Source organism: Phoenix dactylifera, chromosome 17 (genome assembly GCF_009389715.1).
Source record: "Phoenix dactylifera cultivar Barhee BC4 chromosome 17, palm_55x_up_171113_PBpolish2nd_filt_p, whole genome shotgun sequence".
Classification (NCBI taxonomy): domain Eukaryota; kingdom Viridiplantae; phylum Streptophyta; class Magnoliopsida; order Arecales; family Arecaceae; genus Phoenix; species Phoenix dactylifera.
The window spans coordinates 5,649,784-5,667,885 of NC_052408.1; the positions used below are offsets into that span (position 1 = coordinate 5,649,784).

Here is an 18,102-nt window from a genome sequence, read left to right on the forward strand (position 1 = left end):
CACGTTTGAGCTGTTTGGTATCAGAATGTTGTTTTTCTCTTCCCTGTCTCTACACATCTTCACATGCACACGAACTCATATACATACATATATACATGCATACATATGCACACATAGGTATGCCCTTCTCGGTTTCCCAATTCGTACTAGAAATTGAAGAATTTTTAGCCAAAGTATGAACTTCAAATCATATTAACTTGTATTCTTACATTTCAAATTTTGACTTGCATTCTTTCATAGTTATTGACTTCCCCGTTCTATCTTAAACCTATTTTCAGGTGACAATGGAACCTAGAACATTTGTTATTGAGATTGGAACAGAAGAGATGCCACCTCATGATGTCATTGAAGCAAGTGAGCAGGTGAAGATGCTAGCTTTAGTATCATTCACAGACTGATTTGATGCTGGACATGTAGAATAACCTTTTATATTGCTGGTAGACCAAGGAACTAGAAATTCTAGTATCTGGTTTTTCTGTTTTCCAGCAATCCAGTTTCAGAAAAGAGGACTATTATTATAGAGAATTAAGAAATAAAGAATTTAATTATCTGCTTTTTGGCTTCGAAGAATATACAGTGGCCCAACAGAAGGATTTCTTAGGGTTCTCTGGAAGAAGAGGACCCATGTTGGCTTGTAATCAAAACCCAGGTTAAAGTGTATTGGTTTCAGTAGGAAAATGGCATTAATCTGGTTATTAAATAATTGTAGAGATCTGTAGTGCTAGATCTAAGCTTGGTTCTCATGCTGGATTACTTCTAGAGTGAAAATATGGCTAATCAGTCCCAGAAAATAAACAGACAGCAGAAACTAAGGAAGAGAAAATATGATGCTTTGAGAACAGATACAAACAGCAGAAGTATAAGAGAACCTGGGTTTCGAACAGAAAACAGAGAAAAGGGGGAGGAAGAACAGCCAAACCTCTGGTGTATTTTACTTCTTCTCCCATGTTAAAGTATCCCCTTCAATGGGATTCATCACTTGAGGGGAAATAGACTACTCAAAAATTTCACACTCACATTTTCTTATGAATGACTCAGAAAATTGAAGTAAAAAAATTAAGGAATGCGGAACCATCCCGAACTGCCCAGTTCGGGCGTATCGAGCCATGCCAACGGCGAACCGCGATGGTTCCGACATTCACAACAAGAAACCGGTAGGAGGGGGACAGGGAGAAGGAAAGAGAGGAAAAGAGAGAGAGGGGGAGGAAGGGGAAGGGAGAGAAAGAGGAAGGGAGAGGGAGAGGGAGAGGAAGGGAGGGCTGCAAATTTTCAAAATAAAAAAGGAGCTTCACGAACCCCTATTTCGATTGAAACAAGGGTCTAGAGGGTGGAGCCCCTCCTGCAGCCCTCTCGGGCCCTCCGGCGCCTCTCTAGCGGCCTCCATAGGCTCTCTTCCTTCTTGCTCCCCCCTCTCTCTCTCTCTCTCTCTCTCTCTCTTCCTCTCTCCCATTCTCCCTCTCCCTCATCCTTTTTGTTGTGCCGGCCTGGCACGGAATGGCACGGGGGTATACCAAACCGTGCCGCCAGCCAACCGGTACGGCCTCCAGTACCGGCACAGCAAATCTTAAAAAAACAAAAGAAAAAAGAATACATCAGTGAAAGGTTAGCCCTTTCCCTGGCTGTTTGAATTCCTTATACATTTATATTTACTATTCTGCTCAGCCACTTATCTTTCTCAAGTACTCTCTAAGACTCTGCAAAGGATCTACAGTTGTGTCGTTTTGTTTGGCAACAACCACCTAAAAGAAGTTGCATTTAATATCTTTTAGTGAGAACCAGCTGAAGGAGATCTTATGTCCTTCACTGAGAGCACAATCAGTCTCTCTTATATTTTTCTCCTATGGGATTTATAAAAAAATAAGTAAAAGAGACTAGCAAAAAAGAGCTTGAACAACTTCATATATACAAAGGACTCTAAAACATAAGTAAACTGCCTAAAATATGAATTGCTTCTTTGGAGCATTAAAGTTGCTATTCCTTGATCCTTGTGTTGTTCTCCACAGAGGATGCTGGCAGCAGGACGAGGCCCCCAAATTCCTTTTTGACCTCCCAACTTAGCATTTAAAACCTTCCGTTGCTTATTATTTTGATGTGAATTGTGGACACTCTTTGAGTTCATTCTTGCATCTGTTATGCCCTCCTTTCTTGCTTGGCAGACATTTTTTGATGATCTACACACGATTCTGTGCTTTAACACATTAAATCCTCAAGCCTTGTATTGTTTTCTTATGTTGATCTCTGTTTGACTGATAACAAGAAAGTAGTGAAGATAGCATGAGTAGATAACTGAATATGTTTTTTTTATTCACATTTATTCATTCACCTCCTTAAAAGAGAAGATCATTGGCTGTTGGGCTAAAACTTCGTTCCAATTCTTGCAGCTTAGAAATTTAGTAATGCAGTCCCTGAAAAATCAAAGATTAAACCATGGGCAAGTGTTAGCATATGGCACACCGCGTCGACTAGTGGTATGAGCTTCAACTTTCCATTATCTTGAATTCATATTGTTCATATCTTTTTTACTCTGTAAACCTTTTCCCCTGATTGATTATCTATCATTAATGGTAAAGGGCTTGTGTCAATTTTGCAATCTTTAAAGATAAGCTTCTTTCCCGATGTTGCTACCTTTTTAACTTAAAGTGTCTTTTTTGGCTAAGGTATCTCAAGAAACAATATGGGTGTAGATGTTTAGTATAATAGTTGACGTTGAAATTTTTATCTAGAAGCTTCAGTTCACTTTGTGAATACCGTCTCTACTGCAAAATATGGTGGCTTTTAGATGCTACTGTGCTTTCCTGATTCAAGGACCATGCACTGCTTTGATTGGCCATTCCTAGCATAATGCCTCCTTGTTCTCAATTATATCGATGTCTTCAATGAAAAAATAATATAAACTACTGGTAATTCTTTCTTTAGCATATAGCTCAGACGAGATATACGATACCTTGCAAGGGACTTGAATTCTCAATATATGGCAATAAATTTGAATTCTTGATACATGTTAATAATTCCAAGTCACAAATTGGGAATACTAGTTTGATTGTCCTTCCTAATCACCTCTATTGCTTAGAAATGCAAGTCACTCAATCAGTCCAACTTTCTAATTTTTTTAAGAGAAAATTAGGTCATAAGTCTAGCATCCATGCTATAGGTAGTATTTAACTACCGCTTAAAACTTATATTATTGCAAATGTTAATGATAATTCAGATTTCAGACACTAATACCAGTTTTAATCTTTGAGTAATTATATTCCATATTGTTTAGTCTTATTAATTAGTCGTTGACACAAGATTTTGCTAATATGTTCAACTTTGTCTTTATCAATTTTCTTGAGTCCTTTACTCCCTTATCAGTGTTGCTTGTGGCCCAATGGATGTGCACTTCCGTACCAGCCTTGTATAGTCCATGTTGCGGCCCCTGCATCCGCATTAGTAGTTCATGTCCATGTTACATGAAATGCATGATGCTGTACATATGCATACAACACTAAAGCATGTCATTATTTGTGTAAATACAATTACGTTATCCGTATTTATTGCCATGAAAGCTGTATTTTTTTGTTTTTTTAATTAATACACATGTCTGAGACACTCCCAACCAAGGTAGGCCGAACCGGACCGAGCCGCCTGGTTCGGCCCGCACAAAGCCGACCCGGTGGGGAACTAGGTTGGTTCGTCTATTAAATTTGGTTCCAGCTGCGAACCAGTCGGAATTGGCTGCGAACGGGCCAGAACTGGCCGTGAACCGGCCGATTCCATTTGAACTTGGTGCAAACCATCCGGTTCGCACCGAGAACCCAGTTCGAAATTGGGCCCCCTCCTGCTTTCCTTCTTTTGTTAAAAGGTGTTGGGAAGGTCGAAGCTACCTAATCGACGAGAGATGCTTAGACGAAGCCACTATGCTATCCGATCGACTCAGTCAGGAGGACGACATATATCCTCCTAACATAGCCAGACAGTGAGTGGCACAAAGGGTAAACAGGTAGTGAGTGGTACGGAGGATAAGCAGTTAACGAGTGGCATGAAGGGTAAGCAGGCAGCTGCCTAGCATGCTAAAAAAGAAAAACAAAAGGCACCTGCAATCCAAATGGAGAGTGTAGAGGAGCAGAGCAGGAGCAGCACTTCTGATGGTCATGGATCTACTGGCCAGAGAGGAAGTGGAGGACATGAGATCACCATTCATGAGACAACTGCAGGATCTTTGATTTACTGATGAGTTTCAGTTTACGCATGCTATACAGGATAGAGACTACCGTGCATGATTTGGTAGAACCCTCGAAGATACGATTGCATATAGGAGATGAATTTTTCGAGATCATTTAGGAGAACACGATGTAGCTGTAGATGACCTCACACGTGGAGTAGGATTTATAGGCGTATCAAGTTCCGAATAGTATACTAGATTCTATTATCTGTAGCCACAGACAGCCTACGACTCATATGGATACGGATATGGATATGGTATGTCTGAGGCATCCTCCGATGGCTACTACTCTATGCAGCCTAGAGAATCTTACGGGTCGGATTTTGCTACCGGCTTATTCGGATGGGCTCCTTCACAACCGTTTTATAACCATTTTATTAGTTAGAGGACATCTCTTAGAGCCAGAGTTTTAGCGAGAGATTCGAGAGTGCTTATAACCCGAGCGCGTTCTTTATAGGATGAACATACAAGCCTACAACATTGCTTGGTTAGAGGGGTGGGTTGATTTGCCTTCTGACTATGCTAATGATCCGAATATTTATAAGAAGCATTGTCACTCGACGAGATTTTAAATATTGGTATGTATGCTGTACCTTAAATATATGTAATTGATTCTTTTATTTTATATTTTTTATCTCACTACTTGATGTTTCTTCTTCTAGCATTCAACATCTCACTAATCATTTTATGTTTTGTATCATTTTAAAACAACAAAATGCATTATTTAGGTTAAACCGAAATCATAAAAACATCAAAAAAATCAAAAAAAATATCAAATTAGACTTAAAATCATTAAAAAAAAGTTAAAAAAAATTAATTACCAATTAATTGAACTTGAAAAACTCAAGCCCAAGCATACCATATGTCAGTACGGTACAGAATCGGTACCATACCGACCCGTCCGCCGATCGGTATGGGTTCCGGTACTGGTTTGGTGGACCTTGCTCTCCACCTATATTTGAGATGCTGACTAAATTTTGAAATTTAATACTAATGGTATAGCTATTCTCCGCCCCCCCTGTCCCTCTTGTGGTCATTGCCAGAATGAATTCTAAAATTGCAAAATCATATCTAAGTTTCTTACATAGATCTATGTTTCTCTCCCCTTCCTCCTCCTTTTTGGTGCTACAGATGTTTCAATAAATCTTCCATGGATGCTTTCACCATAAACCTGTTGTAACTTTCACTTACTGAATGCTTACCAACAAAGAGAGGTTCCACACATCTCATTTGGCTATTCTTCTTTCACATTCTGTCTATGCTTTATGGCATGATTTGTCATCTAATGCATTTGAAGATGTTTCTTCATGGTGAGAAAGCTTTGTTGTGAAGACATAGGCCCTGTTTGGGGGAGCTTTTGGAGGGCCAAAAAGCACTTTCTGGCCCTCCAAAAGTACTTTTAGATAAAAAATGGTGTTTGGTAAAATTTCCGAAAAGCTGTTTCAGCTTTTGCGGGAAGCTGAAAACAGCTTTTGGGGGAAAGCTCCAATTTGGAGCTTTCCAAAAATGCTGTTTTCAGCTTTGTCGGAAAGCTGTATTTTTGAAAAAAATACCCATATTAAAATATAATAATTACATAGTTTGTTCCTTTATAAACCTAAAAATCTGCTGGAGCCAAGAACCCTAGCCGTCAGACTTCCTTCCGCAAGAAAAATTGTTAGAGAGATAAATGGTCATTCGGAGGATGAAAAATTAATTTACACTAATAATTAAAATATTTTATACCTTTATTATTGTATTATACTATAAATATTATTATATTACATTACATCATAATACAATAATATGTTATTTTAAATAATTTAATATTATGTTATATTATGAAAAATTAATTTATACTAATAATTATAATATTTTATACCTTTATTATTGTATTATACTATAAATATAATATTATAATACGTTATATCATAATACATTAATATATTATGTTAAATAATTTAATATTATGTTATATTATGGGAAATTAATTTATACTAATAATTATAATATTTTATACCTTTATTATTGTATTATACTATAAATATTATATTATATTACATTACATTACATAATAATATGTTAATATGTTATTTTAAATAATTTAATATTATGTTATATTATGGAAAATTAATTTATACTAATAATTATAATATTTTATATCTTTATTATTGTATTATACTATAAATATAATATCATAATACGTTATATCATAATACATTAATATGTTATGTTAAATAATCTAATATTATGTTATATTATGAGAAATTAATTTATACTAATAATTATAATATTTTATACCTTTATTATTGTATTATAATATAAATATTATAGTATATTACATTACATCATAATACATTAATATGTTATTTTATATAATTTAATATTATGTTATATTATGAAAAATTAATTTATACTAATAATTATAATATTTTATATCTTTATTATTGTATTATATATAAATATAATATCATAATACGTTATATCATAATACATTAATATGTTATTTTAAATAATTTAATATTATGTTATATTATGGAAAATTAATTTATACTAATAATTATAATATTTTATACCTTTCTTATTGTATTATACTATAAATATTATATTATATTACATTACATCATAATATATTAATATGTTATTTTAAATAATTTAATATTATGTTATATTATGAAAAATTAATTTATACTAATAATTATAATATTTTATACCTTTGTTATTGTATTATACTATAAATATAATATATATTACATTATATCATAATATATTAATATGTTATGTTAAATAATTTAATATTATATGATATTATCAAAAATTAATTTACTCTAATAATTATATTACTATTATGCTATATTATAATAATATTATTTTATATTACAATAATATTATACTATATCGTATATTTATGTATTAATATATGTTATGTTTTATTATATTTTGTTGTATAATACTATGCAATGTTCTTTATGGTAATTTTGTCATACAAAAGTACTTTCTCAGTTTGTTTATCAAACATATGTTAAAGTGCCACAGTACTTTACAAATGTAGTTATCAAACAGCAAACAGCTTTTTATAACAGCTCTACTTCAGACAGCTCTACTTCTAACATCTCTACTTCCAACAGCTTTACTGCCCACAGCTCCCTCAAACAGGGCCATAATCATAACCATAACCAACATCCTTGTCTTCTATTTACTCCTTGGGCTTCGTGGATCTGTTCATGTTGCTATCAACTATTATATGCTACACTAACTATTGTCAGCATCATTTTCATTGATTAATGTTTATCATCCATCAATTATTGACTGAACGACAGATTCTAGTCAACTATGTACATAAATGATGTTGACAAAGTAGAAGCAGCTCATGTGAACTGTTATTGCTCAAGTTGTCCCACTCCACCAAGCAGAAAGAAGGAATTTGTAATTTGGGATGGGTCTCCCTCCTGGCCTCTCTCTCTCTCTAAAAAAAAAGAAAGGAAAAGAAAGAAAGAAGCAGAAGCTCCAACTGTTTCTTATTGTGATTGATCATGGAAGTAGCAAAAGGAATGGAAGACTGCATAATTTTTTCAGAGCAATGGCTAGAGACATTTTTCTATAATGCCAAGCCTGCATACTCATTAAAGTTTTATGTCAAACATAGTCTATCATATTTTAATTTATTACCTCCTTCAATATCTATCTGTCATTTATCACTTAAATGCAATACATTGTAATAGCAAAGCATGGATCTGATTGCAGATTTGCGTCGAGAATCTCAGTTCTAAGCAAGCAGAGAATGAGGTTGAAATACGGGGTCCTCCTGCAGCGAAAGCATTTGACCAAGAAGGAAATCCTACTAAGGTCCTGACCTGGTACTTCTGTGCCTATTGCAACTTTTGGCACACTGAATGATTAATTTAATCAAAGCATGGATGAAAAAGTATTGCTGGTACAACATTTAAAAATTAAAATTAATAATCCCACCCTCATATGGGGCATGTATTGTCTACCCATATTATTAATTCACCTTCACATCATCATGTTGTCAGTTGTTTGTCACGCTCTTGTTATGAGTTGGAACAGAAGGTTTTATTTCTTATTTTGTTTTCCTTTCTCTGCCTCTTGAACCTTTTTGCTGAATATTTAATATTATTCATTATGTTGTATGATTTACCACTTCGAGAAATGTACCAGACATGGAATTATTATCAAAATCTCCAATTTTCAGCTCTTGAAGAAGCAAAACTCATATCAGTTTTATTTATCATGCCAAGGGCTTGTAGTTCATGATATCCTACTTTATCTGATTATCACAGAAAGAAGTATAATATAAAAGATACATCTACAAACATAATCTTTGGGGGTTCCCATGTCAATTTCATTTTCATTGTAATAATGTTTTGCTTTTGTTGCTAGGCTGCTGAAGGTTTCTGCCACAAGAACTGTGTATCTATTGACAGTCTATACAACAAAGTTGAAGGTGAATACTGAATACGGTCATGCCCTATTTTCAGTTTACGAAATTGAAGCTTGTCAATTCTCTATTTGCTATAAATGTTTCTCTTCAGCTCTGCTATGATACATTTTAAGTATATTGGTCTGTTGTCAGTCCTTTGTCCTTTTGAGGACTGCATCCAAGATTCCAAGTAATATGTAAAAATTATCATTAGTTGTTTTAATTTGCTTTTCATCTGCATCTGATAAGTATCATCTTATCAGATGCTACCTGGACCTTGTACCTCGCTGGTTTGCTGCTGTTGGACATGTATCGGCACTGGTTTTTGTTGGAATCCTTATAGTTCCTGTAAATGAATAATTTTGATTTTATTGAGAAGTTACATAATAATGCCTACCATAGTTTATATTACTTTGCTGGCTCTGACCCACTAGGTTTTCCAAACATATTTAAGAAACATGAAGTACTAAAAATGTAGATGTAGATGATTTTGACTTGATAAGGATTCACAAATGATGGGTCAGTTTCTTCTATAAGGCATGCTTCTTATTGTTGATTGGAATATTCAACAATAAATGCTTTATAGCATGTCTTCAAAAACAGAATATGACAGTACTTTTGATACCTTGCTGTTCTATGCCCAGCATTGGTGTGGGTCCCTGGATTCTGAACCATCCATACGAGTATTTTCTGCTTGTGCTGGTCTTATTGGTATTTGCCACCGGTATTGTACCATCAGTACCGGCCAATACTGATGGTTTTTCATTCTTTTTGATGCTATCAGTTTTGTAATGTATTATAGGTATTGCTACCGTATCAATACTGGACTGTTTCGATGGAAAAACTGTATGGTCTGTTACTAGTATCTAAAACCTTGCTTTATAGATTTATCTGTTATTTGCCTCATAATTATAGCTGTTTATTTGTGTTTTATGAACTAGTAATTAGTGTTACACCTAATCTAGCTTGTTTATTGTCAGAAAGTCAAATTATATGCGTGTGCATGCATACACGTATTGGGTAGAGTCTTAATGCTCCCACTTGAGTAACTTTTGTGGCTCCTGCAAACAAATGACGCATTTACTCCCATGTATTACAATAGGTATTGTACATAGATGGCAGTACTTTTGCCATTCAATAAATAAAAAAAGTAAAGATGTCTTTTTCTATTTACTGATCTAATGACGGGATATAGTCTTATGCTTAGAAGCAATAAGAAGCAATACTGAATTGGTCTCGAGCACCTAATTTGGAATTACTTGATTGGTTTGTTTGAGCAATTTTATCTGGTAAAAATGCTTAAAGCTGTTAGTTGATTACCTCTGTGCTTAGCAACAATGTAGTATGGCAACGTTATTATATGTTGATACATATGAAGTTTTGGTGGTTTCTCTTAGTGTTGCTCTGCATGTTGAGGAGGGCTCTGACTGAACTCAAATTCCAGATGTTACTCACTTACCCTAGCGGCATTTGTTATGTGCATGCCATTAGAACATATATCTAAGACTTTGTTCTTTGAAGCACTCTTTCATTTGCCATTTGGAAATATGTGAATTTTGACTTGCAGCTCATAAATATGATTCTTTTGAATCAATTATTATTAATGCTGTTTGAAAAATTATACGTATGCACGTAAAGTCTTTGTTTTTCATAGCACTCTCTGTCTCTTTCATCTGTCATTTGGACATGCATGAATTTTAATCAACACATAAACATGATTCTTCTGAATCAGTTATAACTTAGAAGTGCTGTTTCAAAAATTATATGTACTGTAATCCAATTATACCTATTACCAAGGTTTGCAATCGCAGTTTCGGTACCTGTACTAGTACCATATTGGCACAGTGTTGGTATCGGTTGGTTCAGCATACCGACACTCGGTATGCACCCCATATCGAGTAACAGTTTGGTATGGTGCAGTGCACTTGGTACAGGGTGGTTCATACCTGGGGTGGACCTTGACTGTTACTAATTTATTCTGTTTAGTACTTAGTAGGTGCATATCTTTTGCAGGTAAGACGGAATATGTTTATGTTCGAGTGAAGAAATCTGCACGATCTGCTCTACAGGTTCTAAATTTTATCTCTTTGTGAATTAAGTCAGGCTATTAGCAGAATAATTTTTAATAATTTGGGATTTCTATGTACATGTATCTGCTACTTCAATAGCTGTATTCAACATAAAAGAAATGGTGGGTATAGAAGCTACACACAGAAATGCACGCAAAACTTGTTGATCGTCTATATCAACAAATTTCTTTGTGGAGTTTCTTAAATATTGTTATCATTCTATGACATCATACTCCACCTAAGATGCTTAAATTATCTATGTTGAATTAGAAATTCAGATGCCTATCGTAGTCGTTTGCGTATAGAGTGCAATTAGCTTTCACTTAGATGGCATTCTAATTATTCTGCTGGATCACTTGAGCCTAAAGTAAGTTAAAGGTTGTAATAAACTGCATTAAAACTCATTAGTCAGTATCCTGATACATGATGTTGATCAATTTTATCTGATTTTTTATAGTTTTGTAACACCTTCCTAGTCATGCAAGACATATCTTGTTGAGAATTTAATTACATATATATTGTTTCACATATACATTCCATATAGTTCGTTGCATGTCCATATTTTTGTAGCATCTTTTGAATGTATGCTTAATGCTTTGGGTACTTGTGCATCTTGTTCAAATTTATCTATGCAGTGAACTATTAAGTTATTTTTCATTGTCATCCACTGGATAAATTGCATAAAGTCATTGGAACTCCTATTATATTTTTTGATGCTTTTTTCCCAACTGTGTCCTTTATTTTAAGCTTCCTTTCTTTTAATTTTTCTTAGGTGTTAGCTGAAGATCTTCCGAGCATTATAACTAAAATTTCATTTCCAAAGTCAATGCGCTGGAACTCCCAGGTAAAGATCACTGCCCCACTTTTCTAGTCTTTTAGTGTTCAATCTTGTTTTATATGTTAAATTTCAGACTAGAGAAATACTCTAATTATTGATTATTCCTTTTAAGATGGTGCATTTCTCACATGTATAATTAAAAAAAATCCTGGGGGTGGTGTCTCCTGAATCATTTTTTTTCAGTAGTACACATTTTTACCCATTCATATCCTTATATCTCTGATCTGGTTCTTTGTCAGGGATATCTTTCACCTTTGCTCGAATCAAGGTCTGTTGAACCGGCCCATACAGGCCGATTCAACAGACCGGTCCAGCTCGTATCGAACCGGTACCGCCACTGACCGGTCCAGACTTCAAAGTCTGCTGAACCGACCTGTACCGGTCGGTTCAGCCCGTACCGGACCGGTACCGAGCCGCACCGATCCGATACAGGGGTATAAAACGGTTCCGACCCAATATGGGTCGGAACCGTTTGGTTTGAGCCTCGTACCGGTGCGAACCGGCTCGGTTCGCACCGGTATGAGCTCGAACCGGTGCGAACCGAGCCGGTTCGCACCGGTTCGCTTCTGAAAAATAGTGCCAGCCATGGTATGCTGTACCGATCGGTACAGGTCGGTACCGGGCGTACCGTACCCGTACCGATGGATACTGGTATCGGTACGCCAGTGTCGGTACGCCTGACGTACCGCGTACCGAACCGTACCGACATTCGGTACGCTTATGCTAGTGCGGCACCGGTACGGGGTTCGGTACCGGTACGGCGAATCTTGGTGCCAGCGCTGTGGCACTTTGAAAATGCCACAGCGCTGGCCAGAGGCTGGCACTTTCAAAAGTGCCATACTGGGGCACTTTTCAAAGTGCCACTCAATCCGATTTTAGATATTCGAGAGTGCTTTAAATGTATGTAATTGATTGTATCTTAATTTGAAAATATTTTATGTTCTTCATCTCATTATTTGAATCATTTGGAAGTAATAAGTTGCATCATCTACTTTTAACCTTAAACCTAAACATAAAAACATCAAAAAAATATCCAAAAGTGAAAGAACTCCCAAAAAAAAAAAACGACGATGGGGTCGAAAACAGGCCGAATGTGCCCCATCGGTACGGTATCGGTTCGGCTCGGTTCGGCACCGGTACCGTACCGTTACCGGAGCCGACCGGTACGTCGGTACCATCGGTACCGCGAACCTTGGGTCCAGTACAACCTTGCGAACTGGACTGGTTCGCACTGGTCGCCACGCCCGCGCAGGCGCGAGCTGGGAACCGCACCTGCGCGGGGTTTTCCGCGCTGGGAACGCATCCGCGCGTGGTTCCCTACGCTGGAAATTGTGCCCGCGCGGGCAGCGCGCCTGTACGCTGGGAAGAGCACCCGCGCGGGCGCAAGTAGGGAATAGCGCGCCCACCTCGCACCCGCGTGCGATTCCCCACGCAGAAAACCGCGCCAACGGCCGATTCTCCAACAGGGAACCGTGCCAATGGCCGGTTCTCCAGCAACGGGGCAACCTGCATGGGCCATTTAATGCCACTATAACATTTAATGCTTCCGTGCGGACGCGCGCGCGTCCGCGTGTTTTCTTTTTTTGCGTCTGGTGCTCTGTTGGCCAGTTCGGTACTGGTTCCAACCGATACCGAACCGGTACCGTACTTGTACCGGTGTCCATCGATACGGTCGGTATAGCGGACCTTAGCTCGAATATACAGTAAAAATCTTAAATCCCGATGGTTCTTCATGTGCTATCTGATTTGGTTCCTGGGGTGAGGGTGGACTAAGGGGGAGAGGGAGAGAGAGAGAGAGAGAAAGAGCTGGGGTCCTAAGTTTCAAACTTATGCCGGTGAAATGTGAGTCCATTCAAACAAGTGAGAAGAGATTGCATATATTACTGTTCTGCTAGGTTCGTGTAATACATTAAGGTGATGGAGATGAAGTTGGCCTTAGTTATCAGAGAAACATTGTTTCTAGATCCACACTAGTATGTGCAGAAGTACTATATTTTGTTTCTCCAATCTGTTCTAAATGTCCCCAGTAGTGTCTTTGAAGTGAACTTCAGGATGTAATTAAGTAGAAACACCCTGCTTCAGTAACTTGCTGGTAATAGTGAATGTTCATGCTAACCTGTTTCAGTATATTATTGGGGATCAAGGAATTTGTGACTTCAATTTTATTGCAATATCCGAATGAACAATGAATCATCAGCGACTTCTCGCAATCTTGCATCATTGGCACCAGAGAATAGTCTTACAAATCATCAGATATTTTTTGCCATTCAGTTTTATAGCTGATCAAGGAATATGTCTGCTAATCACAACCTGCACCACTGCAAAATCTTATGCTTGTATATTTCTTTTGTTTATATGCCTAATCCATCTGTTACAGAACAAGTCAATTTATCACTTTTCATAATTTTCTGCTTCTTTGATTTTTTTGTGCAAACCTTGTGGTGATAAATGTTAAGTGATCTGTTGATCATCTATCACATGTAGGTCGTGTTTAGTCGACCAATTCGCTGGATATTGGCTCTGTATGGAGACGTAGTTGTGCCATTTACGTTTGCTGGAGTTTCAAGGTATTCTGTCTCCTTGAAAGTTATGTATATACTTCAAAAGTTCAAATTGATTTATCCATTCCTGCTTGTCTTGTCAATTGCATGATTTTCTTCCTACTTGTGTTCCTTAATGTCAATTGTAGTATTGTTTCTGGACCTGATCGTCCACTCCGTTTTGGTTCCAGTATTCAGTAATTCATGCATCATAGAAAATAAAAGGAACAGCTTTGAAAATAACACTGTATCTTCGATTCTAAGAAATACTTTCTGTTTTCATTAAACAACACCATGAAGTTCACAAGGAAACGTAAGTAAAAGGTTCCGAGAACGGTACAAAAAGATGAAAGTACTCTGATCGAAGCAGAAAAAGCATAACATTAAATTGTTGAAGTCCGATACTAGAACTCTAATTAACTCATCATTGGCAATTTTGATATCAATCTTGAATACATGATGGATCTTCTACTCCACTTTTTATGCACATAAAGCTTTTTAGTATGACTTTCCATTTAGTCATTTTCTCTTTCATAGACAAGTTGAATATCATTGTTATGCTGTTTGTATTATCAGGTAACTCACCATAAACAAAACCATGGAATTATGTTTTGTATTGCATTATCAGGTGTGTATGTTATCATGAAGGTTACTAATTTTATGCCATGTTATACGATGTTTGAACGCTGAGGAGAATCTATTGAAGGAGTAGTTTATTATTTTATCTATGAAAATTGATTATTGGACGTACAGTAAGAAATATTAAGTTTCTGGAGGTTGAACTGTTGGATACCTGGGGAAACCTAGATGCATGACACCCATGCCAAAGTGTCTAGATAATGCTTCGCTTTGTCTGAAATCCTTGGAAGTCTAGAGAATCTTTAGTATTTTTGCCATGTTTGTAAATAATCTATCCTATCCTACATACAAGCTAGTCTTTTAGGTTTCATAATATTAAATTTTACTAAATTTGCCTTAGGCAGTGATTTGGCACTTAGTTTCTTGAAGTTACGTCAAAACTAAGGAGTAAATTCTGCTGGACTTTTATGAAATAAAGGCTGATTTCTGTTGTTCTATCCTCCAAAATTTGTGCAATACAAGTTGTGTATTTTCCAGCAGTCTATTGGTGTTATTAGCAGTTGGTGGAGCCAGAATTTCTGTTGAGGGATCAGGCAAACAATGTTCTTGAGAGAGGTGTTTATCTCTTGATCATATTATGAAAACTAGGCAAATAAATATAAAGTCACATACTGGGGTTCTTCTTCATACTAACCTCAAGAAACGAAAAAAAAAAGAAGAAAAAAAGACTAATTATATTCTGCAACAATTATACAAACACATTATTTCTCAAAAAAAACATCGTACTCATGTATTTCAGAATCAGATTTCTTTCTGAAACCTAATTTCAGCAGGGAAAATAGGGTATGGACACAAACAAGTAACACTTCTGTGATAAGAAAAAAATAATCGCATTACACACTGAAAGAAGTAAGATCAGAATCAGGGAAAATAAATCTTATATAGAAAAAGAAAATTGGAGAGAAAACCAAAAAAGGAAAAGATAACTTATGGTGCTTGTGTTGGTTTGATTCTCATCAGTTGTTGGGAGGGAAAAGGTCAAAACATAATAACTTTTCAAAGAAATTTAGAAATCATCAATCAAAAATAAAACGCTGTATCCAAGCAAAGCCACTGATGTTGCCTCTCTTTTTCTTCCTATTCTTCCACCTCCTCCTCCTTCACCATGTCAAATCAGATATACATGAGCCAGTACTTAGAATTTAAATCAAGAGCAGATATAATTTTTAGTTTCTAGTTTGTGGGCTTTAGGCAAAGCTAAATGCATGACCTTAAGGGCTGTTCTGTTGCATTTTGTTACAGCTTGTCAGTGTTGCACTATTATATGCATATCAATACGAGTCCTTGACCTAGCAGATTGAACTTATTTTAACAGAATGATAGTTACTAAATTAATTTATTTAAAAATTACAAACATGGAAATATTCTGTAGATTTTGACATAAGGATGACACTCCTCATATTTGCTTTGGATTATTTAATAATTATGATGCTATATGGTGCAATTTGTAGATTAAATGTCCTTTAATAATCTTAATATACATGTATAGCTTGTATTCATCAATAAAAGATTTTGTGGTAATTTTGACCCAAGAGGCTGTGTGAAGTTAAAATTCTTGTTTGAGCACTCAAGATGTCCATTTACAGCATACATAAGTTTGTCTTTGTCAAAAAGACATTTGTTTTGACATGTCAATATCTTCTTGTGTTTGTCTATGCCAAAGATCAGCATTTTAGAGCATTAGTATCACAGTGGCCTTTGACTAGTCAAGAATGATGCTTCATACTTCAGTCCTGGATCAAAATTTGTACTTAAAGAAAGCTTCCCTGATGTGGAAGGACAAGGATAAAGCTTGTTTGTGAAGCATAAGGGAAAAACAGAGCCGACTTTAGATGTTGCATTTCCCTATGACTTAAATCCTTTTTTAAAAAATTCTTAGACCTTTTCATATCATCTTCTAATAAAACTACATTAGTTCTGTAAAGGTAGATCTAGTACTGTTGCTGAGCTTATTTTAAGCCTTCTCATTTTTTTCCATAATTAACCTGATATAAATGTAAAAATCTTGTTTGTCAAGGCAGACCATATCATCATCATCATCATGCAAATTTCAAGCTTTTTTTCATCAAATATGGTGATGGCTATAGAGCAGAACTCGAAATAGAGAAGGCTCCATAGAAGGATTGTGCATTTTTTATGGATGACAGTATGACACTCAACCTGATGCCAGTCCTCTAGGGATATGGACCATATGGTGCTAACTGCTAAGGGCTCATTTGATATTGCTTTTATTTTTTCTGTTTTTGTTTTCAAAAATCCAATAAAAAATTGAACTTGACTGAACAAATGTGTATAATGAATCCATTTTGTTTTGTGAATTGTTTGTAAAACCTTTAGATCTTTTGGCGGCAAATATTTATTGCTTCCAAAATAAGTGAAAGTAAAATAAGGAACGGCAGAAGTTCTGTGCAAATGCTATCTCCAACATCAATCCCCATGTGGTATTTCCCTTATTTGCAGGGAAACAAAAACACAAAAACATCCCAATACCAGGGTTAGCCCTGGTGGCTTTTGACACATGGAATTTGTCTCTTATTAATCACAATTTAAGTTCATACAACCAAGGTGTAACCCTCCAAAAAATCATCTTAACTTGGATGAGTCTACGCCAAGGGAGAAGATGGTGACTTTTGAAATAGGGACCTGTATTCATCTCTAAGTTACAAATTAGCCAAAGCTTCAAATGAAATGTAGTCTGATATTCCATATGCAAAGTCACATTTATTAGAAAATGATTTTGCAGACATAAACAATATATAGTTGCTCTTTAGTTATGATAAAATTGATGTAACTTTCTGACTTCTATACTTATATATTCTCTGGCAGCGGGAAGCAATCTTGTGGCCTCCGCAATTCACCATCAGCAATACTCGAGGTTAACTTTAGAATTTTTTGTTTCATTCATTTTCAACTTATCAATTAATTGCATTTATGATTGTCAAGGTAGTTTTTTTCTTTTTTTAGACGTTAAATTGATGAGAACAGGTCATGATATCCAGCATTAGCAACAGCATTATATTACAGTTAGGTAGATCTAATTCATTAATCTAATCATACTGGGTTTACAAGTGTTAATTACTTCAACTAAGTTTGTCTAAGGCCCTGTTCGGTACTGTTTTTTTTTTATATAAAAAAAATAGAAACATGGAATCCGTTGCAGAAAACATGTTTGGTTGCTTTGTTTTTGTTTTTCCGAAAACAACTTCCATTATTTTTGGAAGAAGTGGAAGTGAAAAATTTTCACTTCCACTTTTTTAAAAGTGGGTTTTCATCCCTCTCCTCTTGACCCCTCTTTTTCCACTCGACCTCGCCCTTGGCCCTGTCGCTGTACCCGATTGTGCCAACTCCTTGGGACTTGTCAGCCACCTCTCCATTCAATGTTGAGCTATCCC

The 18,102-nt window shown here is 36.0% G+C and overlaps 1 protein-coding gene across 4 annotated transcripts in view; it reads left to right on the top strand.

The window, feature by feature from the left end:
- Positions 1-18,102, top strand: part of LOC103696235 (glycine--tRNA ligase, chloroplastic/mitochondrial 2) — a 56,104-nt gene that overhangs the window by 13,442 nt on the left and 24,560 nt on the right. For all 4 annotated transcript variants that reach the window (XR_003383280.2, XM_026800811.2, XM_008777783.4 and 1 more), the window contains 8 exons: positions 279-362; positions 2,382-2,468; positions 7,928-8,029; positions 8,585-8,648; positions 10,638-10,693; positions 11,466-11,537; positions 14,016-14,098; positions 17,537-17,585. Coding sequence is in view for 3 of the 4 variants with exons in the window: in XM_026800811.2 (XP_026656612.2) it covers positions 279-362; positions 2,382-2,468; positions 7,928-8,029; positions 8,585-8,648; positions 10,638-10,693; positions 11,466-11,537; positions 14,016-14,098; positions 17,537-17,585 (597 nt within the window). In the remaining variant the exon portion in view is untranslated. The remainder of the gene's footprint in view (positions 1-278; positions 363-2,381; positions 2,469-7,927; positions 8,030-8,584; positions 8,649-10,637; positions 10,694-11,465; positions 11,538-14,015; positions 14,099-17,536; positions 17,586-18,102) is intronic.